The 25,257-nt window shown below is 51.4% G+C and overlaps 1 protein-coding gene and 1 long non-coding RNA gene across 10 annotated transcripts in view; one reads left to right on the top strand and one right to left on the bottom strand.

The window, feature by feature from the left end:
- LOC129469740 (uncharacterized) overlaps positions 1-14,046 on the top strand; it is a 20,693-nt gene extending 6,647 nt beyond the window's left edge. Inside the window, exons 4-6 of the long non-coding RNA XR_010118412.1 lie at positions 12,627-12,779; positions 13,309-13,506; positions 13,960-14,046. This is a non-coding gene — a long non-coding RNA (uncharacterized lncRNA). The remainder of the gene's footprint in view (positions 1-12,626; positions 12,780-13,308; positions 13,507-13,959) is intronic.
- Positions 2,541-25,257, bottom strand: MYCBPAP (MYCBP associated protein). 9 transcript variants are annotated; one of them, XM_063629885.1, is made up of 20 exons: positions 25,111-25,227; positions 19,132-19,236; positions 17,380-17,507; positions 16,579-16,783; positions 16,381-16,484; positions 15,352-15,535; positions 14,986-15,101; positions 14,285-14,432; positions 12,851-12,966; positions 12,645-12,760; positions 11,994-12,102; positions 10,929-11,118; positions 10,306-10,493; positions 9,052-9,198; positions 7,797-8,183; positions 6,656-6,777; positions 5,792-5,907; positions 5,219-5,364; positions 4,871-5,044; positions 2,541-2,711 (listed from the first exon to the last, which is right to left on the bottom strand). In XM_063629885.1, exons 1-20 carry the CDS (start codon positions 25,151-25,153, stop codon positions 2,634-2,636), a joined length of 2,922 nt encoding a protein of 973 aa, XP_063485955.1. In that variant the 5' UTR covers positions 25,154-25,227; the 3' UTR covers positions 2,541-2,633. The 9 variants fall into 9 exon arrangements, with proteins under 9 accessions (XP_063485955.1, XP_063485954.1, XP_055112623.2 ...); XM_063629884.1 differs by lacking the exon at positions 25,111-25,227 and adding an exon at positions 24,922-25,075; XM_055256648.2 differs by lacking the exon at positions 25,111-25,227 and adding an exon at positions 24,922-25,075 and having other exon boundaries at positions 10,306-10,385.

Raw genomic sequence — 25,257 nt, 5'->3', positions numbered from 1 at the left:
GAGCAGCTGGGAGTGAGGCCAGCAGTGTTACGAGCAAAGGGTTTTATCGAACACGATATGCCCAGAAATAAAAGGGAGTGAAACAGAAACCCAGCGGCCGATAAGGCGGTGGCAGTAGCAGCAGCAGCCCTTGGCAGCTGGGTATGGAATTACCGCAGTGACCTTGAGCCAGACCCTGTCAGGTGGAGGGAAGGGCACAGAGAGGGCAGGGCCTGAGAATTCAAAGATGACGGAGAGGGCAGAGGAGGGAGGAGGCTGAGGGGATGGGAGCAGGGCCAGCAGGCGGTGGGATGGGCCACGGGGCACGGAGTATCAGCTCTCTCCCGCACACAGGGTCCCAAGGAGAACTGCGCAGTAGGGAGGGGCTGCTCTTCTCAGGGCCTGCAGGATGGGGGGATCTGGAGAGTTTCTCAAAAGTCAGGACCGAAAATTGCAGATCGCTCATCCCCAGCAAGGGGTTCAGAGAGACGGAAAGAACCCAGATCTGTCCAGTCACACATGCATGAGTTTGTGTAAAGTCTGTGCACCCACCAGCCCAGCCCACACCCCCTTCCCATCCTCTGCTAAGGTGGGCTCCAGCCCCTGCCTCCAAGTCAGATCCAGCCTGAGCAGTGGGGAATGACAGTGCCCTTCTTGATGCTGTAGGGACAGGGGGTGAGCTTGAACTCCAAGCTTCTGGCCACTGTAATAGGTGCATCCCGGGAGCACGGGAGATGGGGGAGGGGGGGGCTGCCCTGAGGCTAGAGGTGTGCATGAGGGGTTGAAGAAGAGGAAACAGCAGAGATGTGCAGGAGGAGTCTGTGGGGAATGCCATCAAAGATGCTAAGATGCCACCAAAGATGCTAAGTCGCAGGATGGATGGGGAGGGGGCCCTGAGTCCCTTTCTGGGGGCTGCAGGGAGGGAGTGGTGGCAGGAAAGAAGCCTTTAGTTCCTCTACAGCTCAGCCTTCTCTCTCGCACCTGGAAAAGAGACTAAGCCCCAAGCCCACTGTTTGCTCCCCACCAACCCCCACCTTCCATGCCGCCACTGCCATGGAGGGGGCCAGGGAGGAAGCTTACCTCCAGTGTGGGCTCCCTCGGCCCCAGCCCCGGCCCGAGTAGCCTCTGCGGTGACCCTCCGACCTGTGCAGCAGGGGGACGGCACAGCCTCGGGAGCGTCTCCAGAGCCATCCACCATGGACCCTCGTCCCAGAGACCCACCTGCTCCCAGGAGGCGCAGACCCCTCAGAAGGGCAGCGGCAGGGTCCCTGGAATGGGTAGCAGCTCTTCCCGCGTGCGTTTGCCTCCTAGCCAGCGCCAGGCAGCACTCTGAGGAAAGTTGCTCAGCTGGCCCAGCAGGTCTGCCTCAGCAGTAACAGGACACAGGAGGAAGCGCAGGGCAGGTTAACCCCTTCCTGCTGGCCAGGCAGGTGGTGCATTGAGAGGTGGCAGGGCCTGTCTGTTGACTGCCCCCAGGAAGTGCATATCTGGAGCCAGTGCTGGTGACCTGATCCCCTCTGCTTTGAGTTAACCCTTCCCCTGCCTGTTCAACAGGAAAGGACGGGGGCTCCAACACCCCCACCACACCCCTTCCCTTCCTCCTCTGGGCCAGGAGGACATTAAAGGAGAGAGCAGGGCCATTACCTGGGGCTGGCTCTTTGGTGGAGCCCCTGCCTTCTCAGGGAGGAGGGCGTCAGGACTCCAGCACAGCCCCCTCCCTGCCTTTCCCACACGGAGTCAGATCCTGCTGTCCATCCTCCTCCTCCTGCATCTCAACTGGAGGATGCCTGAGGACCACTTAGATGCCCACCCATCCAAGAACCAAAGTTGTTTTTCAAACTCTGGGAGCCTGGAGTGCTGTTCACACAGGGAGCCCAGCCCCAAATGGTTATGACTGACAGAAGACAATGAGGGGCCTGAGTTTGAGCTGACAATACCTTTCTTTCTGAGAGCCATTTCTAGCCTGTTTCATGTTCCCCTGAGCAAGGGAGGTAGCATGAAGATCAGCAGCTGTTTTTAAGGCAGAAAGATGGCTCAAGGCCAGATAGTTTGAGATGAGGAGGGGGATAAGGCAGAATAGACCCCGAAATAAGAAGGTGATGTGGCCTCTAAAGCTGAAGAGGTGTGGTGAGTGAGCATGATCTTCAGGGACTGAGTTGGGGCCCTGGGACCCAGCTGAAGAGGGGAGATGGCAGGGAGCCAGGTCCCATGGGTCTAGTTCTACTCCTTATCTCACACTTTGTCATACTTGGTGATGACACTTCGGGAAGACCTGGCTCCAGGAAGCATGACCCTAAAAGTGTGGGCCAAGGAAGCCAGAGGCAGGGACCACCAGAGGTGACACACTGTGTCCTGTCACCTGACTCCTTGTCTTGCTACCAACCTGCTCTTCTGCTTGGCATCCCACACATCACCTCCCCAGCTATGTCTGTCTCTCCTCCTGCTGGAGGTCTCTGGCAGCTGGCAGGAGGGGATCTGAGGGCAGGTGGGACATGGGAGGACCTGGATCAGGAGCTGACCTAGCCAAGATCCATCATGCAAGACACAGAGGCACACGGAAGTAGTAGAAACTTGAAGGTTCTTTATTGATTTATTAACCCGTTTTCTAGAAGGTTGCTTGGGCCCGAGAGTCACCTGCAGAGACGCAAAGGCTCCTAGACATTCTTTATGGGGCTGAGCTCATCAGCCAGGACCATCAAGTCGGTCACCAGGGTGTCCAGCAGCCCACGGACCTGGAAGAACAGGACAACATCACAGGCAGGGTTTACTCTGTGGGAAGCACCTATATATCAACTGTGCTGTGAGAGAGGAGAGAAACCAGTTGTTTGTGAAGGAATTTCACAAATTCAAAGTTCTTGTGAAATAATTTTTGGTTTTGCAGATTTTTTTTTTTTTTTTTTTAAGACAGGATCTCACTGCGTCACCCAGGCTGGAGTCCGGTGGTGTGATCATGGCTCACTGCAGCCTTGACTTCCCTGGCTCAAGTGATTCTCCCATCTCAGCCTCCCAAGTAGCTGAGACTACAGGCGTGCACCACCACACCTGGCTACTTTATTCTATTTTTTGTAGAGATGGGGTTTCACCACATTGCCCAGGCTAGTCTCGAACTCCTGGGCTCAAGTAATCCACCTGCTTTTGCAGTTTTTTCAAACCAGTCTGGGGAGGTGGCCCTGCACTGGTACCTTTGACATATGGAGGCACTAGAGCTAAGTTGTTAAAGGGGCAACTCCAGGGAGCCCATGGAGTGGTGCCCATTTAGCCATTTGGGGTAGGCCTGGGCTCAGCCCCAGTTCTACTCTGGCCTCCTGGAGGCCAATTTTCCTTCCTGTATCATAACAGATCCACAGACTGAAAGGTCTCTGGGACTGAGCCTTCCAATGGGGTTGGATCATACAAGCCCAGGCAAGTTGATTCTTTTTTTTTTTTTCTGTAGAGATGGGGTCTCCCTGTGTTGTCTAGGCTGATGTCGAACTCCTGGGCTCAAGCAATCCACCTCAGCCTCCCAAAGTGCTAGGATTACAGGTGTGAGCCACCGGTGCCTGGCCGGCAAGTTGATTCTCTTTTTTTTTTTTTTTTTTGGAGATAAGAGTCTCACTCTGTCACCCAAGCTGGAGTGAAATGGCGTGATCTCGGCTCACTGCAACCTCCACTTCCTGGGTTCAAGCTATTCTTTTGCCTCAGCCACCCAAGTAGGTGGGACTACAGGTAAGTGTCACCATGCCTGACTATTTTTTTGAATTTTTAGTAGAAATGGGATCTCACATGTTGCCCAGGCTGGTTTTGAACTCCTGAGCTCAGGCAATCTGCCCACCTTGGCCTCCCAAAGTGCTGGGATTACAGGCATGAGCCACTGCACCTGGTCTGCAAGTTGATTCTTAATATCAAAGAGCCATGGAAGGGTCGACCCCCTTGGGTCCTCAGAGCCCTTTAATTACTTTCTAGACCCCATCAACCATCTGATATCTTAGTGATGTCACCAGTGGCAAATGGAACTTTTGATCAAATGAGATCCAGAGTGTGACCACAATACATGATGTAATAATCCCAGCTACCCACATTAGAGGAAGACAAGGCGTCGCCATTAGACATACTGACATATTGAAAATGGCTTTGTGGACCTCCCCTCCAAAACAAACAACAACAGTAACAACAAAAAAAACAAAACAGAAAACCTGGGTGAATTTCTAAGGACTTGCTACTTAACAACGGATTAGGATGAAGTCTCTCTAGTCCTTCAAAACCCTTACAGTTGATGGGAATGCACCCTACATGGTGTTCTCCTAAGGAACGCATGTGCCAGGATGCACCTAACGGGGAGTAAGTGGAAGCAGCAGAAAGAGAAGGGCTTCCTTCCTCTCTGTTCCCCTAGAGTCTGTTCTCCAAAGGGCGGCCAGAGCCATCTTCTAAAGCCTATCAGACCCTATCGCGTTTCTATTCAAAACCTTGCGTGACTTCTCATTTCACTCCGAAAAATCCCAAGTCTTCACAATAGCCTGCAAACCATCCCCCACCCCTATGACCTGCTCCCCACTACCACCCTCTCCCTTCTGGCCCCTCCCTCCTGTGGCAGTTGCTCCCCATGCCTGGAGCACTCTTTACTGGATGTCCACTTGGCCACCCTTCCCCTCCCTTCAAATCTTTGTGGGTTGTCACCGACTGAGGCCTCTGTGCCTCCATTCCCTGCCTGGTCTATCTTCTCTCCCATCATGCTCATCACCTAACATGCTAGGCGCATTCCTTATTCATGAGGCCTGTCTCACACACGAGGATGCCATTCCTGAAGCAGCTCTGCTTCCACCATGATGGAGTGGGCACTTATTGTTTGCAGACCGAACAGAATGAATGAGGCAGGTGGGAGGCAGGGGAATGGCTGCTGGGTGCTTCCCTTCACCTCACTGTGCAGCCTCTGGGTGTATTTCTCCATGACCAGGGGGTCTATGGGTTCTTGAGAAGGGAGGATGATGTCAGGGGTAGGGTCTTCCAAGGAAAACCTGTCCCGACTTGCAGATTTTATGACTTTCTTGTTGTCCTTTGCCTTGTGCTTCTTGCTGTTGGGACGGTCCTGCTGGGAGAGGGAGACACACATAGCCTTCAGGAGCTCCAGAGGTAGGCCCAGGATGTCCTCAACAGTAGCTCACTGGGAGAGCCTGGGCACATGCCCACCTCCATGGCCCCCACCTCCGCAGCCCCTCCAATCCCCTCCCTAGCCCCACCTGGCCCAGACCACGCCCCAGCATGCCTCTTTCCCGAACAGCTTGGCTCCTTTCTTGTTTTCTTTGTCTTTGATCCCCAGTTGTTTCTTTTCCTGGGCTGCTCCTTTCCGCTCCTCCTTCCCAGCTTTCCCCGCAGGTACCTTCACTTCCATGATAGTAGGTGATTTTTGATCTAAGGGAGGTGGGTGGAAGAAAATCTGGCAGGCCCCCAACAGCCTAGTGGATGCTGCAGGTATGTGAGGAGGCTTGAGGGGAGGTGGAAAAGCAAAGGGCAATAGCCTTGAGCCCTGGTAGGTGCGTGGCTTCATGAAACAGGACGGTGGTGCCTGTGTTCTGGTCCCAGCTCTGCCACGCTCCCATGAATGGCCATGGATAAGTCATTTAACTTTGCTGGGATTACTAAACCAAGGTGGTCACTAAGGTAGCTTCTGGGTACCACATCCTGGCAGCCGATAGAAAGGGATAAGGGGCCTACTCCATGGGCTCAACCTAGCAGAGCTTCCACCAAAGGAGTATGACTGGCCCAGGCACTGCTGCTTGTCCATTCAGAGAGATGAGGAGGGCTATGCAGAGGTGTGGTTGGTTGCACAAGATCTGACCTTGCTCTTCAGGCACATTCAAATAGATGGTCTCCTTCTCAGGCAGGCCCAGCAGAGACCTCAGCCACATGGAATGGCCCACCAGGCTGTCAATCACATCTCGCCACAGCTGCAAACTAGAGAGCAAGACATAGTGGAGAAATGCCATCACTCCTCATTTGTTCTTGAACCTGCAGAGGCTTGGGTCCCTCCCTTCAAAGACCCTGGTGCCACGAGCTGCTGTGGAAATGCCACACCCCTGAGCAGCCAGCATCCTCACTGTTCCCCACCAGGGCAAGTGCTTGGAGGGGGTTCTGGCTTGCCTTGGGTGGCAACTAAGAAAAAAAATGGCCCAGGACTAGGGTTAGGAGGCCTGCATGAATTCAGTCCTACTTCAGAGGGCTTGAGGCCAGGGCCAGACTTGGGTCCAGTCCCACTGGAGGGGCTGAACCTTACATGAGACTTCCAGCATAAGGCTCCTGGGGCTTGTCCTGAGGGCCTTGAAAAGGACCCCATGCCTATACAAGCAAGTGCCAAACAGGTACTGGGGAAGGTGACAACAGAGAAATGAAGCTTTTATTGGAATCTGCCCCCCCTCTTCTTTCTGCCCTCTGGCTTCTCCTTTTTTCATTCCCCTGCTCACTGAGAAGGAACAAGGAGAAAAAGGGAAGAAAAAAAAGATAAGGTGTTTGATCCGCTGTGACTGCTCTCCAGTGAGCAGCAGGCACTGCAGGGTTTCCAGAACATGGAATGTTTGCGGCATGCTCTAGCAACCTGAGCTCAAGGGAAGCTCAGACCCCTGGAGTCCCAGGACTGCCTGGCCAGGACCCCTGCAGATGCCACAAAGGGAAGGAGATGGGGCGGCTCTCCTGGCAGGGCACCTACCACATCTGGTGCAGGAGGTTGGACTGCAATGGCCTTGGCTTCTGGCACAGCTCCAGGGCTGCTTTGTTGAGCCTCATCAACGCATCCTCTCTCTGGTTCTCATCAGGGAGCACCATCACTGCCTGGCAGGGTCATGGGCACCATGGGCACCATTCTGCACCAGGACACCAAGGCTCTCTATGTCCTCTAGTGAAGGGCATGGTGATGTGGGGATGGGTGGCAGGGGACCAGGAACCAGGAGGGGATGCAGCTATGGAGAGCTGTCTGGGTGCCTTTGGTGGGAGCCAGGGACCCCCCTCAGAAATCTGTACCTATGAACCCCTTCTCCAAGATTTGCCAGGGTCAGAGAGTAGGCCCCCCTCCTGGAATATAGCAGCTTGGGCACCCCAGACAAAAACAGGTAACCCGCTGGGCACGGGGGCTCACGCCTGTAATCCCAGCACTTTGGGAGGCTGAGGCAGGTGGATCGCCTGAGGTCAGGTGTTCGAGACTAGCCTGACCAACATGGTGAAACCCCGTCTCTACTGAAAATACAAAATTGGCCTGGCGTGGTGGCTCACGCCTGTTTAACGCCAGCACTTTGGGAGGCCAAGGTGGGTGGATCACGAGGTCAGGAGTTTGAGACCAGCCTGGCCAACATAGCGAAACCCCATGTCTACAAAAATACAAAAACTAGCTGGATGTGGTGGCGCATGCCTGTAGTCCCAGCTGCTCGGGGAGGCTGAGCAGGAGAATCACTTGAACCCGGGAGGCAGAGGTTGCAGTGAGCCAAAATTGCACCACTCCAGCCTGGGCAACACAGCAAGATTCCATCAAAAAAAAAAATTAGCCAGGTGTGGTGGCACATGCCAGTAATCTCAGCTACTTGGGAGGCTGAGGCAGGAGAATCACTTGAATCTGGGAGGTGGAGGTTGCAGTGAGCCGAGATCGTGCTACTGCACTCCAACCTGGGCAACAAGAGCAAAACTTCATCTCAAAAATAAATAAATAAATAAATAAATAGATAACCCAAGAGATCACTTTCTCTGGGCTCTCAGGTTTTGTTTCTTTGCCCATAGAGCAGGAGGGGCTGCTGGGGCCTCCCTTGTTGGTTCGAGGCAGGAATATTCTCTACCAATGCCTTCCAGGGTCTTGGAAGCACCTTTCTGAAGTCCTCCAAGCGGAGGTTCCACTCCAGCAGGGGAAGGCCATCCGGCTCCCAGGGGCTCTCGGCACTGTCCACATCTGGGCTTTCCTCCACCAGGATCTCCTCCATGATGCTCTTCCGCTGAGGACTCTTGGTCCCCACTCTGGCCTTCTGGGTCCCGGATTCCCTGAGGGCCTCGTTCTCAGGCCGGGGCACTTGAGGTTCGGAGATGGGGCTCCAAAAGCGTGGTAACAGCTCAGCATTCACAGAGGCCTTCTCTGTGGCTATGGGGCTGACGTGCTCCTTGTCCCCTGGCCTGGCCTCCTTAGCCTTGGGGGGCAGGGTCATGTACTGGCGCCACAGTTGGTGCAGGCTTTGCACCACTTGGTACTCGTAATGCAGCTGCAACAGAGGACGGGAAGGCGTGTGAGGGGGAGGCTGGGGTGCAGGCCTCAGTTTCTTCAATGTAAATGAGGATATAAATAGTACCAGGGCCAGGCACAGTGGCTCAAGCCTGCAATCCCAGCGCTTTGGGAGGCCAGGGTAGGAAGATCACTTGAACTCAGGAGTTCAAGACCGGCCTGTATGACATAGAGAGATCCTATCTCTACCAAACAAAAAAAAAAAGAGAGAGAAACTAGCTGAGCATGGTGATGCATGCTTGTAGTCATAGCTACTAAGGAGGCTGAGGTGGGAGGATCACCTGAGCCAGGGAGTTTGAGGTCACAATGAGCTATGAGTGGGACACTGTACTCTGACCTGGAGTGTGACAGTATGACACTCTATTTCTTAAAAAAATAAATAAATAAAAATAAGTAGTACCCATCTCATAGGATTGCTGTGAAGAGGGGTGAGTTACTCATGGAAGATGCGCAGAACACAGCTTGCACATAAGAGTTTGCTATTACTGTCACCTAGGGCAGCAGTCCCCAACCTTTTTGGCACCACGGACTGGTTTCGTGGAAGACAATTTTTCCTTGGATGGTAGAGAGTGGGGGAATGGTTTCAGGATGAAACTGTTCCACCTCAGATCATCAGGCATTAGTTAGATTCTCATAAGGAGTGTACAATTTCCATCCCTCGTATGTGCAGTTCACAATAGGATTCGTGCTCCTATGAGAATCTAATGCCACCGCTGATCTGACAGGAGGCGGACCTCAGGCGGTAATGCTGGCTCACCCACTGCTCACCTGCTGCTGTGCAGCCTGGGGGTTGGGGACCCTTGACGCAGGGCACACATGAGGGGGCAGGGGCTGGCGCTGGGCCTCACCTGAGGATTCCTGTGCCGGAACAAGTCTTCCTCAGTGAGATAGGCATCCACAGGTGATGGTGTGCGCTCCGGGGTCAAGACCCCCATCAGCAGCTCCTGCAGCACTTCGCGAACCACAGTGACTGCCTCATGGGCAGTCAGCTTGCTCTGCAAAAGGGAAGGTGGCAGAGGATGGCAGCCCAGGCTCTCAAAACCAATGCATCTTTCAGGAAGTTGGAGCCCCCAAGGACTTTGTGCTTTCCTAGGGTCTGAGTTCCTGCCATTCTCTCTCTCTCTCTCACATACACACACACACACACACACACACACACACACACACACACACACACACGCCTGTTCTAAGACCTGAAAACCTCTGAGTCTCTCCAGACATCCTTGTTCCCTAAAAATGGATGAAAAGGATCCAGAGGAGGGCCAGTTCCAGTGACAGCTGCTGCTGCCTGGGGCCTGGTGGTCACACAGTTAGAATCTCACCAGAGTAGGAAGAAGGGGCAGGGCACATAGTGGGGGTGCTTCTGAGGATGGTGATGAACCTTCATCAGGCTTCAGTGAGTGTCACAGAAACACAGGAGGGGCGCCTTGTGTGAGACATGGGTCCTATGGTCAGTGAGTAAAGCAAGCATGACATTGTCAAAATTACCTTTGATCACCACTGGCTGAGCCCCAGATGAAGGAGCCGGCCTTGTGACTGGGGGCCACAATAAATAAAAAAGCACAGCTTTCCACCAAATCCCAGGATGCACGGCTCAAATGGCCACACTGAAACTCACTGCGGAGGACAGATTCCCAGCTCCCACCTCACACTCACTCCAGAGTTGTCAGCTGATTGGGACGGTGGGCAGACTCACGCTGCTATTTATTAATTAATTATTCTCCCTGGTTTTGAAGTCTTGTCGGTTAAATGCAACTCCACTGTGTAGTACTAGGCAGCGATGAACAAAACACAGACCAGTGCATAGGGCCACATATTGTACTTTACAGTCTGCCTCTTAAGGCTCAGTCTAATTTCTTTCTAACTCAGTGGGGCCATGCATGGCATTGCTGCAACCTGCTCCTCGCCTGCCTAGCCAGCGCACCCATCTTTTAAATCACAAGCCTTGGGAAGTGTTTGTGGAGCAAGAGTAGTTACCTGTTTGCTAAAAATCCGATTCTCCTCTTAGGCTGGGAGAAATATGCTCCCTTCAGTCACTGCCAGGAATAACACCAGGATACCCTACCTGATGTCCACAGGGACCATGGTCCTGGGTCCCTTACCTCCAGTACTTTCCTCTCATCCTCAAAAATGTCCTGGGTCAGGGAGACCGCGTGGAGATTGACCTGCAGTATAGCACCTCCTAAAAGAGTAGGATGGGTTCGAAACTCCCAAAATTCCCTGAAGATCCCAGCAGTCAAAGACTTGAACAAGAAGGTAAAGGTTTTAGTTTCTCCAGGCAGAATCACACCTGAGAGGGACAGAGGCCGAGGTTTTCAACATGCAGGAGCTGGCTGAGCCCCAGGCCTGCACGCTCCTACATGCAGTTAACTGAGCCCCAGGCCAGGTGGCTGGCCAACCATTCCAGTTTGCCCAGGGCTGAGAGGTTTCCTGGAATGTGGGATTTTGAGTGCTAAAGTCCCAGGCAAACAGAGACAGCTGGCCATCCTAGCCCCAGGCCTGTGCACCTAGATGACAGAGCCCCTAGAACGTTTCTGCTCCCTGGTGGCTCACCTCAAGTTCTATCAGTCTCTCAACAGACAGGAATAGTCAGGCCACACATTTCACAGAAGGAATGTGAGGGACAAGGCAGGGAAGCTGGGCCATAACTAAACTTTGATGTCTCACGGAGGACAAAACCAGCCCCAGACATGAGCTAGCGCATAGGGTGGCTTCTCCCAAGTACCTTCCCGGTTGTCAAAGTAAAATCGCTGCATCCTGTTCTTCTTAAGGTCTTGGAAAGTGTCCGGCTGGTGCTGCCGTCGCCAGTCATACCAAATGGCCACGGTGCCATTATTGACCACAGTCAGTTCTGAGGAGGTTTTCTCGCCTTCCAGGGTTTCAAAGGTCAAGTGAGCAGCAATCCCAACCTGCCTCTGGAAGGAGGAGGGACAAGAAATGTCTTTGCTGGAGACCCTGGCCTAGAGTGAACAACTCATCTGGTGTGCCCAGGACTTTTCTGGCTTTAGCACTGCAAGTCTCGTGTCCCAGGCCTCCAGGGCTTGGCCACTGTCACACAGAGTGGTATCCTACTCCAACGTGGTTGTCTCTGAGGTTACCCTCAATAGTAAGAAGAGAAGATAAAACAAATATATATATATATATATATATATATTTGATTTTTTTGGTTTTTTTTTTTTGAGACAGTTTCGCTCTTGTCACTTAGGTTGGAGTGCAATGTCGTGATCTCAGCTCACTGCAACCCCCGCCTCCTGGGTTCAAGCGATTCTCCTGCCTCAGCTTTCCAAGTAGCAGGGATTACAGATGCCCACCACCACACCCTGCTATTTTGTATTTTTAGTAGAGATGGGGTTTCACCGTGTTGGCCAGGGCTGGTCTTGAACTCCTGATGTCAGGTGATCCACCCACGTCAGCCTCCCAAAATGCTGGGATTACAGGCGTTGAGCCTCTGCGCATGGCCAGATAAAATATATTTTATATCCAATGAACACTTCTATTCCTTAGCATCTGAAGAATATTTTAGAACCTTCTTAGAGCCATACCTACTTGAGTTTGCGTGTTTACATGCTTGGGGGCTGGGTATAAGCCCCAAGTGGCTTATGACACTCTGCAGCCTTGTGATTTTATTCTTGCTCAAGTTAGTGTTGCTGTCACCATTTTCAGACGTGCTGAATGCACGACCAGATAAAAACCCAAACAGGAGACAGTGCAGGCTGCTGGTAACTGCCAGTCACCTAGGCTGCACCCCTGAGGGAGGCTCTCCCAGCAGGTGTGGTGGAGGCAGTTTTACCTTGTCCTGTGGATTACTGCCTCTGATCCAGCAAGCTGGCTTCCCACAGAACAGCAGAGAAGGGCCGAGAATAGGCATTGAGACATGAGAGGAGCTGGCCAATGTGCCTCTGTAAGAAAAGCCAATGACTTATTTTCCCTTAGGCTGCCACAGTCATGCCATGTCGAACCCCACAGAAATGGTCACCAGGAAGCCTAGAAACACGACCAGCTCCACCCTACAATGGAGTCTGATCAACTCCACTCCCGCGCAGCTTCCCCCTGACCCATTGCTGTGGATGGGAGGTTCTTAGAAACACACAGACTCTTTAAGCCCACTTGCCAGAGCCATTCACAGTACACAGAAATACATAGACTCTCCATGCCAGAGGCATTCAAGATGCACAGCAGTGGGAGGGTCTAGACAGCTCTCACTTGACCAGCAAGGGAATGTCTGGGAAATCCCCATTAGGAGTTGGTTGCTGGAAAGGAGCAGATGGCAACAGGAAAGCCAGCACAGCTGCTGGAATGGGTTCAAGGAGTGGGTGGCAACCACTGGAGAGAAGCTAGGCTGGAGGCACCCTCATCTCAGGGAGGGAAGCCCGCTCTTTAATACCGGTAGGTGCTGGAGGAACTCTTCTGCCTCTTTCCCCAGGGTTCAGGCTGCACTCACAAGTATGTTGTCTCTTCAGAGGAGCCTCCCTGACTTCTTTCAAACACTGTGCAGTCTTCCACAGTAACAGCCGAGAAGGGCCGCCCTTTGCCCACCACCTCCAGGCCATCAATATCCTCCGAGAGATGGAGAAAGGTAAGATGAGCTGACTGAAGACAGGCACCACCCCAAGGGGCTTCTGACTGGGGCATGGAGGCCAATCCAACCTGCTGGCTGAAATCCAGCTCTTCCATGATTCTCTGCAGCTCCTTGCGTCGGTAGATCAGAAACAGACTCCGATCCCAGGTGTAGCGGTACGAAGCGTCCCTCTGGGCTGGTAATCCTAGCATGAGGTCCAAGGACCCTCAGCACAGGCTGCTGCCATGTTCCCTTGCTCACCCACTTCTCAAGGGCTCTGAGAGTACCTATCCCAACACCATTTCCAGGAAGGACAAAAAATACAGCTTCCCTGCGGCAGCTAGGCGCCCGTTCTCCTGTCCTATACCTCCTCAGCAGCCCTACACAAGACTCCTGCAAAATTAGCTTCCAAATAGCCAAATCTTTGGATTATAATAAAAATAGTAACAGCAGCTACCTTTTACTGAGTGCTTAACAATCAGTCAGAACCTCTTAATACATTTCACATCTCATTTAGCCCTATCACAACCCTGTGCGTATTTTACAGATGAGGAAACTACAGGCCAGAGGGGTTCAACCACTCTGGGGTTCACTAACACGACACGGCTGGGACCTGAACCCAGGCAGCCTGGCAGGCTCTAAAGCAGTGCTGCTCAAGAGAAACGGAATGCAAACCACAAACACAAGCCACACGTGTCACTGAAAGTTTTCTAGATGCCACACTGAAAAAGGAAAAAAGAAACAGGTGGGATTCATTTTAGTAATATAGTTTGTTTGTTTATTTATTTATTTTATTTTATTTATTTATTTTGAGACAGAGTTTTGCTCTTGTTGCCCAGCCTGGAGTGCAATGGCATGATCTTGGCTCACTGCAACCTCTACCTCCCAGATTCAAGCAATTCTCCTGCCTCAGCCTCCCAAGTAGCTGGGATTATAGGCGCACACCACCATGCCCAGCTAATTTTTGTATTTTTAGTAGAGATGGAGTTTCGCCATGTTGGCCAGGCTGGTTTTGAACTTCTGACCTCAAGTGATCCATCCGCCGCAGCCTCCCAAAGTGCTGGGATTACAGGCGTGAGCCACTGTGCCCGGCCTCATTTTAGTAATATAGTTTAATTCAGTATATCAAAAATATTGTCATTTTGACATGTAATCAATATAAAAATGATTAATAAAATATATTGTTTTCACACTAAAGCCAGTGCCCAGTTGACAGTGACAGCACTTCTCAAGGCAGGGCAGCCACGATCCAGGCGCTCACCAGCGGCATGCAGCTCAAGGCTCCACACTGGACAGCAGCTCTATGGCTGCACTCGTTTCCTAGCTCTCTCACCGTCTTACTGAAGAAAAGGAAGAGGGAGCCAGACTTCAGGAAGACTCTGGGACTTGCCTAAGGCCGCAGAGAACCACAGAGAAACAGGCCCTGGGCCTGTTTCACTGTAGAGCTATGCTGGCCACTTCCACACTACCCTGCCTCCGGGCCAGGCACAAGATGCCAGCTGGCTTACAGCCCTGCGCCTCACCTGTCTCCACCCGGATGGAGTGGGGCTTCCTGATGTGAGTGATGGGCTCCATGAGGCCACGCTGAGTTTTTGTCTTGGTCATGACCAGACCTGTCATCTCATCTCCCAAGTACTCCAGTCGACTCCAGAACCCACTGTTCTCCCAGCTCTGGCAAGGAAGGAAAGGTGAGTCAGATTACCTGGACACCTCAGCCAGATGCTGGTGGAGATGTGGGAAGACAAGAGCACCACCAAAGGCTACAGATGCTCCCTCTGGGGAATTCATTGTTGCCGTGATTGCAGAACAGAAGCACCCACTGCCGTGTTTTCTGGATGCCCTGTTGTCATCTTTATCTGCCCCCAGCCAGATGGTATGGGTTGGTACAGGTACTGCACTGGCCTACCAGAAAAAAAGGTGGGGTACTCTTCAACCTCTCTCCTTAGAGTGTAGGCTCCACTCAGTCTAAGCTCCTAGGAGACAAACACTAAGACTACTCCAATAACTCGCTACCTGTGTGGCCACCACAGGCTGAATAACTTTACTGACTAATCATATAATTTAGTAAAGGCCTTGAGGGCTTAATGATGTTTTGCAATGGATAGGTTTTTTTCTCCCCAGCTGTGCCACCTGAGACCAGCATCCCTGTGTCCAGACACCTGCCCCCACCTCCCTCCTCCGTGCACCCCCCTGCCCCCTGGGCACGTAGGAGAGGTGGCCTCACTTTCCTATCACGCCGGGTTGGAAGTGTGCAGTCAATGAGCTCCCGCTCCTCCTGGATCCGTCTGTAGGTCTCCCCAGTGTGCATGAGCAGCTCACTGACTGGCTTCTTTAGGTGTTCTAGAGAGAGAGGCAAGATTGCAGCCACTCTGCTAAACCAGAACAAACAGGGGCCTTGGCAGTCTGCATCGGGCAGCCTCCCTCACGGGGCTGATTTCAGGACCCATTGAAGCTTCAGAGTGAGACGCTCTTGGGAGTGAACAGCACAAATGTGGTCAGCCCGAGGCCAGGCTCTGGAGGAGAGCAAACAACCCAGCAGAGCCTTGCTGCCAGATGGAGGCCGGGTGGGAGCCCTGTCTGCTCTGCTCACCGCTGAGGGCTTCCTGCTGCTTCTTCCGCAGGGCTGTGTTACGCTGCCAGTTTTTCAGAAAGTTGTGCTGAGGAGGTGGGGCCCAGGGAGGTCTCTTCTCTTCTTTTGGGGCTTTTTGCTTTGACTCTCCTTCAGCAGAGATGAGGGTCATCAGACAGGGTGAGGTAGGTATCCGCTCAGCCAGCTGAAAAGTACAACATACGTATGTGGAGGGCAGCGAGAAGGCTCTGGGCGGGGCTGAGCACACGTTTCCCGAGGCCTGAACCCGTGCTGTTATCCCACTGTGCTGAGAGTCCCTCCTCTTCAGGACTCCAGGGTAGCCAGTGACAGAAAATAAATCCCAGAACCAGGGTTCCCTGAAAGCAGCCGTCAGTCCACTCTCCCCTAGAAAGGGAACTTCTGTTTCAAGATTGGGGTCAACATCTTCTAGTGTATTTGTCCTCACAACTGATGTTGATTGACACCTTCACCCATGTGTAAATAGGAGCATTCTTACATGGCCCCAGGCCCCTTAGCGCCTGACCAATCAGAGTCAGCCTGGAACCAGGGAAGCAAGGGGAAGACACAGGCGAAGCCCTGCATGATGGGAAGGTTGGAAAGATACAGAATCTTCCCGTGGCTCAGGAAGCAGTGGGAAGCCACCTTCCTCCACCACGTGGACTGAGGAGGGCAGGCCAGTCTCCAGAGAAGGGAAAATCAAGACAGTGCACAGAGCAGAGGGAAATGAGGCATGTGGGCCCTGAGTCCTGACGCCTTTTTGGGTGCAGTCTACCCAGACCCAGGTACTCCCACCTTTGGGTTCCATGAGGCAATCTCTGGAATCCTTACAGTAAATCCCTGACTTCACTGAAGCCAGCTTCAGCTGCCTGAAGTGTCTAACTATTCTGGGAGAGGGTCCCTTATCAATTCAGACTCAAAACCTAGAGACTAGACTGTCTCTTTAACCCCAGCCCTGCTTGACTGTGTCAGGTGGGAGACCGAAATGACTTCAGTGACGGCTCTCATCTGGGTAGTTCTGTGCAAACAAACCTGGGTGTTCCCTCGAGCAAGTGCAATCCTCTTAAAGTCCTGGAGACTCCCCAAGATGTGGTGGGGCAGGATCTGGTCACTGCCATCGAAGCTGTCACCGGGACCTGGGAGGATAAAAGAAAGGGGAAAGAAGCTGTGGGTGGACAACTTTCAAGAGGGCAACTTTCTGATGCAGACAGGGTTTCTCTTGAAGCTGACCCACGAGTTGAAAGACAGTGAAGCCAGGGCTGAGACTGGGTGTACCAGAGTAGTCCAGAGGCTTTGTGGCTGCATCAGGATTCGCAGGACGTGCTACAAGGTGGCAGACCTTCCTCCTAGGATCCGTGGGTTTGAGTTTACGGATGATAAATTTCTGGGTAATGACACGTTTATCTTCCTTTTCAGTAAGGCGAGGAATGTGTTGCTAAAAAGAAATAAAACAAAGGAGAATTCCACCTGTGGTGGCAGGAGGAAGAGCACCACCCATCTCCTCTGTTCTAGTTCTGGGTGGAGTTCCTGAAGGCTGACAGATCTGTTTCTTCAGCTCTGTCCATATGTTCTGTCAAGGAAATGCCTGTGTAACAGATATGTGACTTAGTAATATCCTGGAGGGGAAAAAAAAGAACATCTTATGCCTCCAGACAGTTCGGGTGAGGGGTGGCTGACTCTCCCAGGTAAAGCATGGAGTTAGGGTTTAGCAGCTTTACCCAGAGCTGTACCTTGGCTCCTTAAACTCATCCTCCCTTCTGTGAAATGGGAATGATGGCACCTACCTCATCATCTCATTTCCCCCGTGGTGCTATACGAATCTCAGAAATGTTAAAACACACAACACAGTGAATTCCTTAAGGTGGTAAAGTGAAAAGAATCTGTGTTCAGTGGGTTTTTCCATGGAATTAGACACTCCTCCTGAGTAGGGAGACGGTGGGAAGACAGTGGACATGGCTGGTGTTCTAGACTACTCAGGCTGCCGGCAGGTAAATGTTTCTATGGTAAGGGAAGCTTGGGCTTCATCCTCACCTCCTTCAAGTCTTCCTTCTTAATGGCCAAGGCAAGAATGTCATCTCCTTGTAGGACATTGCTAACAGGTTCAGGCTCTTCCTGAATTGTGGGTGTGGGTTGTTCAGGTCCCTTTGCCCGCTTCTTTTCTGAAGAGAAGCAGAAAGTTATTAAGTCCTTAAAAAGCTCCTGTATATATCAATATATACATACAAAAATAAAAGTAAAAATATATACTAGACTCCATGGTGGTGGGCAGAGCTGACCAGCTGGATAGATAGCAGAGGCTGCCAAGGTGGCCTGGGCAGCACTTTGCTGGGGCAATGGGAGTTCTCTCTGGAGGGTCCCCCTACCCACAGCCCCTGGCTTACCACAGTGACTAAGACTTCTGTAGCCAGAATTGAGACCAGAAGATGTATCATTTCAGGCCAGGTGTGGTGGCTCATGCCTGTAATTCCAGCACTTTAGGAGGCTGACACAGGAGGATCACTTGAGGCCAGGAGTTCAAGACCAACCTGGCCAACATGGTGAAACCCCGTCCCTACTAAAAATACAAAAATTAGCCAGGTGTGGTGGCCCATGCCTGTAGTCCCAGCTACTCAGGCAGCTGAGGCAGGAGAATCACTTGAGCCCGGGAGGTAGAGGTTGCAGTGAGCTGAGATCGCACGACTGCACTCTAACCTGGGCAACAGAGCGAGACTCTGTCTCAAAAACAGAACAAAAAGATGTTTCATTTCAGGTGCCGTGGTGCAAGCTTGTAATCTCAACATTTTGAGAAGCCAAGGCAGGAGGATTGCTTGCGCCCAGGAGCTCAAGACTAGCCTAGGCAACATAGTTGAGACTCCATCTGTACAAAAAAGATTATTTTTAATATACAAAAAAGATGTTCCATTTCAGGCTATGCTATTTATAAGCTGGACAGTCTTGGGTACACATCACTTAACCTCTCTAGGCCTCAGGCTTCCCATATGTAGAAAGAGTCAGTTGGACTAAATCAGTGGTTCCCAAGTTATTAGTCCAATGTCTGCCTCAGAATCTTTGGGGGAGTTTTATGAATACAGCTTCCTGGCTACTGCATGGAGCCAGGGCCTAGGGAGCTGTAATTTTTTCAACTCCCTAGGTGATTCTGATGCACAGTGGTTTGGGACAACTGAACTAGATGTTTTGCCAGCCTCCTCCAGTGCTGGCACTGATCCATGCTTCTGGGTGAAGGCACTGGGTTTCACAAGACATTGGTTAAAATGCAGAATCTCTGTGGGGGAAGCAGAACATCCACCACTGGCCATGTATTGCACACTATTTCATTTAATAAAGATTGTTTAAGCAGCTTCTAGATGCCAGGCACTGTGCTAGGTTCTAGGGATATATGCCAGAGCTTGTCTTTAAAGAGCACATGCCCAGTGGGAAACAAGACCATGAAACAGACTGAGCCAGAGTAACTACAGGAACATGGTGGGGGGGAACACCCAGCGCAGAGTCGGCGGGTGTGGGAGGCGGGGGGGCGGGGGGGTCAGGGAGGGCTTCCTAAGGAAGGGATATTTAAACAGAGCTGAAGAAAGAAGTTGGAGAAAGGAAAGGGCCCTGGGGAACAGGCATTCCAAAGAAAATAACATAAGGAGGCATAGAGGCAAGAGAATGGAGCACATCCCTGGAACTCAAAGCATGTGTTTTTAAATAGCTGGAGTGTGGTGAGGTGGGAGGGAAGAGGCAGAGTCCAGAGACAGCAGCAGCAGCCATATCATGAAGAGCTCAGTGAGCCGTGTGAAGGCTTACCCCATGGGCAATGGCATGCCAAGGAATGGATTAAGAGTTGCAAGATCTTGGGAGGCCAAGGCAGGCAGATTGCTTGAGCCCAGGAGTTCAAGACCAGTCTGGGCTCTATGAAAAAAAATACAAAAATTAACCAGGCATGGTAGTACATGCCTGTAGTCCCAACCACTTGGGAGGCTGAGGGGAAGGATAGCCTGAGCCCAGGAAGTGAAGGCTGCAGTGAGCCAAGATTGTGCCACTGCACTCCAGCCTGGGTGACAGAACAGGACTCTGTCCCTAAGAAAAAAAACAAAAAACCCTGCAAGACCGAGGATGAGTGTATGAATGTATTTAAGAGTCTGTTGTGGCAGCCACAGCATGACATTGACAACACCCGGGGCAGAAGGGGTCACAGGTCACTCTCCAACGAGGACACACTCCCTGCCTTCCTTTCACAGAGGTGGCTTAACAGGTTCAAACACATCTCATTTCTCTGGCTGGTCAACCCTGTCATTTTCCCTCTGGTTCAGAATGGTTTGATATAAGGCCCTACATAAAACAATCAAAAGAAAACCTAAGTCCTGAGGCCTTTAGGGAGTTTAAAACAAAATTTGGTTTTATCCACTGCTTCTCACAGCACTGTAATCTTTAAGAGGCAATATCACGAAAACATCAAGGCAGGTGTTTTGGTTACCAAAATCAAACTTTTTTTTAGGAAATTTCCATAGAGTTTGTGGCCAAAAAAACTCACACCAAAATCATTCCAAACATAGTTCTAAATTCAGCCTGTTGGCCAGGTGCAGTGGCTCACGCTTGTAATCCCAACACTTGGAGAGGCCGAGATGGGAGGATTGCGTGAGGCCAGGAGTTCAAAACCAGCAACACAGGAGAACCTATCCTTAAAAATAATTTTTGTTTTTCTATCAGCAAAAATAATAAATTCAGCCTATCATCCACAGTCTGTTTCTGTAATGGGGTCAGCAGAGGTTTGGAAGTATCCGTCTGTTAAATGTACGGCTCTGTGCACACAAACACACATGCAGGGCTGCCAGCTGAACCCCGAGTTCCAATCTCATCTGCCGCCACGTGTGGGGATGCAGCCTTGGGCTTTGATTTCTACCTCCCCTCTCCCTTCTACACAAACTCACCAAAGTGGGTGGCAGCCTATGAGAATTGAGATCAGTTGAAGGTCTGTTTTTGTAAATATTTTGGTATTATCTGTACTTTCTAGGACATTTGCTTCCTTTATCCATAACCTTGGCTGGGTTGACATCTTTCCAAGTGATTAAACATCTCCAGATGTGTGTTTTTTACTGGTGGGTGCACAATTACCACGTGTCAATAGAAACTTTCAACACTGCTGAAGATTTTTGGGGGCCAAAGCTCCCATCCCTTCAATGATAGAGAAGCTAATCTTTCATGTTTGGTTTAGATTGAAATAGTAAAACTCTGGTCTAAGGTTATTCTGAGAAAGTTATCTTTAATGTAGTCCAATAAATGCTCTGCTACTGCATACAGTCAGGGAGTGGTATGTTCTAGTTATTAAAATATTCATTAAAATGATATATACATCTTTTTTTTTTTTTCTTGAGATGGAGTCTCAGTCTCTCCCCCAGGCTGGAGTGCAGTGGCGCGATCTCAGCTCACTGCAACCTCCGCCTCCCGGGCTCAAGTGATTCTCCTGCCTCAGCCTCCCGAGTAGCTGGGAATACAGGCATGCGCCACCATGCCCAGCTTTTTTTTTTTTTTTTTTTTTGAGATGGAGTTTCACTCTTGTTGCCCAGGCTAGAGTACAATGGCGTGATCTCGGCTCACTGCAATCTCTGCCTCCCAGGTTCAAGTGACTCTCCTGCCTCAGCCTCCCAAATTAGCTGGGATTACAGGCGTGCACCAACATGCCTGGCTAATTTTTTGTATTTTTAGTAGAGGCTGGGTTTTACCATGTTTGCTAGGCTGGTCTTGAACTCCTGACCTCAGATGATCCACCTGCCTCAGCCTCCCAAAGTGGTGGGATTACAGGCATGAGCCATCGCACCCGGCCGCCTATTTTTTGTATGTTTAGTAGAGACAGGGCTTCACCATGTTGGCCAGGTTGGTCTCAAACTCCTGGCCTCAGGTGATCTGCCCGCCTCGGCCTCCCAAAGTGCTGGGATTACAGGCATGAGCCATGCGCCCAGGGATATATATATATCTTAAAGTTAAATTGCTCCTGGAAAGTGCTTACCAAGCCCCTTCTATGTGCTATAAACTACAAAGATGGTATAAAAGGTGTTAAGATACGGCTCCTTCTCTTGAGGTGCTGAAAAATGTAACAGACAGGAACACACACCAATCATAACTAAAGGACTTCCTACATTTGTGGTACAGGCAACAGGTTTGGTCAGAAATCAAAAAAGGAACAGATCCATATGGATTACACAGTTCAGGGCTCTGAAGAAGGGTTCAGAGGAACAGCTGCAGAGGTGGCTCCACAGGCTGAGGCAGGCCACGAAGGAGAGGCAAGCTTTACGCAGGCACAGCAGCAAACCAAGATGCTCCAGGTGAAGTCAAAGTCCAAGCAAAGCAAGGGGCAGGGCTGAGCATGTCATGTGAGTGGCACGATAACACAGAAAACTTGCTGGGGAGGTGGGGAGGTGGTGATGTTGGGGATGAGAGGGAAACCAGGGCATGACAGCTTTGTAAAGCATGGCTCAGGCATCTGATCTTTGGTCCAGGGGAGTGAGTTGATGACAGGTGCATTTCAGAATGATTCATCAGATGAGGAGAGCCAGATGGACCGGAGAGGCAGAGGCAAGCTGGGGAGACCAGGGAAGGAAGAGCCCCAGGGATCATTTTAGGACCTGCAGGAAGACTCCACAGGGCTGAGGTATGTCTGACTGAGCCTGTAGAGGCCCAGCTCTTTCTGGTTCTTTGATCTGGAATCCCAAGCTGATAGGGCTCCTAGTGAGCCACCCAGCTGACATTTCTCCCTTGATGCTGACAGTGAGGGGTAAAAGAGACCACCCCGCTTGCATGGGGTAATCAGTCTCTGTCGGAGCTGGACCAGAGGGCTGGAAGCAAGGTGCTTAGGTGGGGATAGGAAGCAAGATGCGGAGGGGGGATCCATGGAGGGAGAAGAAACCTGGACTCTTTTTTCTGCTTCTTGTTTTATCTAAGTGTTATTCGTTTTTAGGGTTGATTAAAGTCTTTGGGAAATTCTGACCTTAGGGTTGGGCTCGGGGAACAATGGAGGGGCTGTCCCTACTAGGACAGAGCTTTAACTGGTTGGGGAGGGGAATCTAATACTGCTGGGAGGGTTCTTGGATTCTTAGCAACAAGACAGCTGTGGGGAGGTGGCCCATAGCAGGAATGGAGGGTACTGGGACTCACAAGGGCTCTCAGGTCCTGAGAAACAGGTTTAAGTCACTATTTTTGCTTTCCTTTTTGCTTATGAGTCAGAGACTTTGGAGAAACATCGCACAAGGTTACAAGATGACATTTGGTCATTAGCTGCCTCATATGGGGGCCAGGGGAAGAGCACTGCTCTACAACATTAGAGGTTCCCCTGAGATATTTTTAAAAAGATATCTTGCATGCTAAACACTTCATTTTTTTTTTCCCTCCTCACTCTGGTGCATGTTCTTAACTCAAGGGTTAATTAACAAACTAAATTTTCTGCTTATTAGAAATAAATATGCAGTGAAAAATCTTTCCTTGATTTGTTTACAGCAGTTCAAATCTGATGAGATCTCCCAGAAACTATGTGAGCAGGAGGCACTGGCTAGGAAAGCCCTTGACTGCCCTTGTGAAAGGGGACCAGATATTCACTCTCTCTCAACTATTAAAAAGTATGTCATGGGCCAGGCACGGTGGCTCACGCCTGTAATCCCAGCACTTTGGGAAGCCAAGGTGGGAGGATCGCTTGAGCTCAGGAGTTCAAGACCAGCCTGGGAAACTTGTCTCTCCAAAAAAAAAAAAAAAAAATTAGCCGGGCATGGTGGTGTGCACCTGTAATACTAGCAACTTGGGAGGCTGAGGCAGGAGGATCGCTTGAGCCCAGAAGTTCAAGACTGTAGTGACCTATGACTGTACCATGGCACTCCATCCCAGGTGACAGAGCGAGGCCCTGTCTCAAAATACATACATACATATATATATATATATATATATACACACACACACACACACATAGTATGTCATAAAACAGCATTGGACTTTTACTTTTTTAATAACGGGGGTCTCACTGTGTTGCCCAGTCTGGAATGCAGCGGCTATTCAAAGGTGTGATCATGAACACCTGGCCTGGAACAATCCTCCTGCCACAGCCTCCTGAGCAGCTGAGACTGCAGATGTGCACCACCATGCCCGGCTCAATGTTGGACTTTTATACATGAAGAAACATAAAGCCATACTGAAAAGCAACTAAGCTCCTGTTAGTTTTCTGAGGGTCCCCTCTCCTCACAATGAGCTTTCACAACTCTGAGGCTGGGTCTCCCCAGGGCCTGCAAGAGCACACCCAGGCTTTCTGACCTAGTACATAAAGCCCTTTCATGGTCTGGCCCCTGCCCTACCAACCTGTGCAGCCTCTTCTGGTTCCCACATTTACAGTTACATAAACTCATGCTGCTTCCTCTCCTTTTTTTTCTTGTCTGCCATAGATGTCACCTTCTTCAGAAGACGTCCCCCTACAACCATCCCTGGTCTGGCTCAGGTGCTCTGAGCCCCCTTAAGCCCGATGGGCACCTACATCACAGCATTTGTATTTCTACCTTTGTCTGGTTACTCCTCCAGATGTTCATTAGACCGAGTTTCTTGAGGACCAGGGTCACACAGTTAATACCAATACCCTTCTGGTGAGCCACAGTACCACACAAAATCAGCTCTCAGTAAACAAAAATAGGCTGGGTGCAGTGGTCCATGCCTGGAATCCCAGCAGTCTGTGAGGCCGAGGCAGGAGGATCGCTGGAGGCCAAGAATTTGACACTAGCTGGGACAACACAGCGAGAGCCCTCCTTACACACACACACACACACACACACACAAAGCTAAAAATTAAATTTAAAAATAAATAAATGGAAACAGCCAAAAAAAGATCAAAAAGGTATGGGTTGCAAATGAGAACATGTCCATGGAAGTCAGTCCGCTATCAGACGCCCTGTGGCTCTCCCAGGTGCAACCAGAAGGAAGCTGTAGAGGCCAGGAAGCAGTCATATCTAGCGATTTTTCCAGGCTAAAGGAGCTGGATAAGTGTCATCCAGCTGGAAAGTGCACGTGGTAGGAAAAGGCAGTCAAAAAGAGAACTAGCCAAGCAAGGCCTTTCTTCTGGGTTTTTCCAGCAGGAATCCTAAGTGACGCCTGCCCCCCTCCCCCACCCTCCTCTACCAAATAATCCCATCAAAGTGGCTGGTTTCAACACTTCATTCTTTCCTCTTCCCAAGGACCCCAATTCCTGGCCCTTCTACCCTTAAACTCTTTCCTGGCTCTTCTGCACTTCATCCAGTCCGGGGATCCTGCCTCCTGCATGCCACCCTAAGATGTGGTTAGAGGTAGAGGTATCCCTGCCTGCGCAAGGCCATCTCCCCAGCCAGTGGTCCCTGAGGCCCCTCTGTCAGTCTCCCACTTCCTATGTCCCCATCCCCAAGGCCCAGTGCGCTGTAGGCTCTTCCTGCCTCGCCCCCCATCCCTAAGGGTCCTATGCCCAGCACCCCACTTCCCCGTGATCTTTCCTCCATCACTGCTGCCATCCCCATCCTCCAGGCCCCGTGTCCTGAACTCATTCCGGAGACCGCTTCCCCTGTCGGGTTCTCCCGAGCGCCCAAGGCAGCCAGCGCCAACCTTTGACGCTCTCTGCGGCCTCTAATAATCTGGTTGGAGTTATTCTGAGGCGGGAATCCTTCTTTAGAGACTTCATGGTGCCGCCCGGCACCGCCGGCCCGGAGACACCGCGGCTGCGCCGCACCCGCCAGCCAACGGCCGCCACTGCGTCCACAGCAACCGGCGCCCCGCGCGGGGGCGCGCACCCACCGATCAACTTGGGCGGAGGCTGCTTGGAAACCACCTTCTTCATCGGGCCGCGCCCTAGCCCGCCGCCGGCGGCTCCAAGGGCGATGGACCCCTAGAACGCCCTGCGGGTCCGGCCGGAGACGCCGCCGACGAGCGCCGTGAGGTCAC

Source organism: Symphalangus syndactylus, chromosome 20 (genome assembly GCF_028878055.3).
Source record: "Symphalangus syndactylus isolate Jambi chromosome 20, NHGRI_mSymSyn1-v2.1_pri, whole genome shotgun sequence".
In the NCBI taxonomy this organism is placed as follows: domain Eukaryota; kingdom Metazoa; phylum Chordata; class Mammalia; order Primates; family Hylobatidae; genus Symphalangus; species Symphalangus syndactylus.
This window is presented reverse-complemented; position numbering and strand designations above follow the sequence as displayed.

Excerpts from the sequence above, each read along its gene's own strand:
- MYCBPAP (XM_063629884.1), bottom strand. The coding sequence starts at position 24,997 with ATGAAGTCTCTAAAGAAGGATTCCCGCCTCAGAATAACTCCAACCAGA. Across the intron at positions 19,237-24,921 it reads GGCCGCAGAGAGCGTCAAAG|AGCCCAGACTGGTCTTGAAC; the intron begins GTTGGCGCTGGC and ends TTTTTTTCATAG. Across the intron at positions 2,712-4,870 it reads CCCAGAGGCTGCACAGTGAG|GTCCGTGGGCTGCTGGACAC; the intron begins GTGAAGGGAAGC and ends CTGTTCTTCCAG.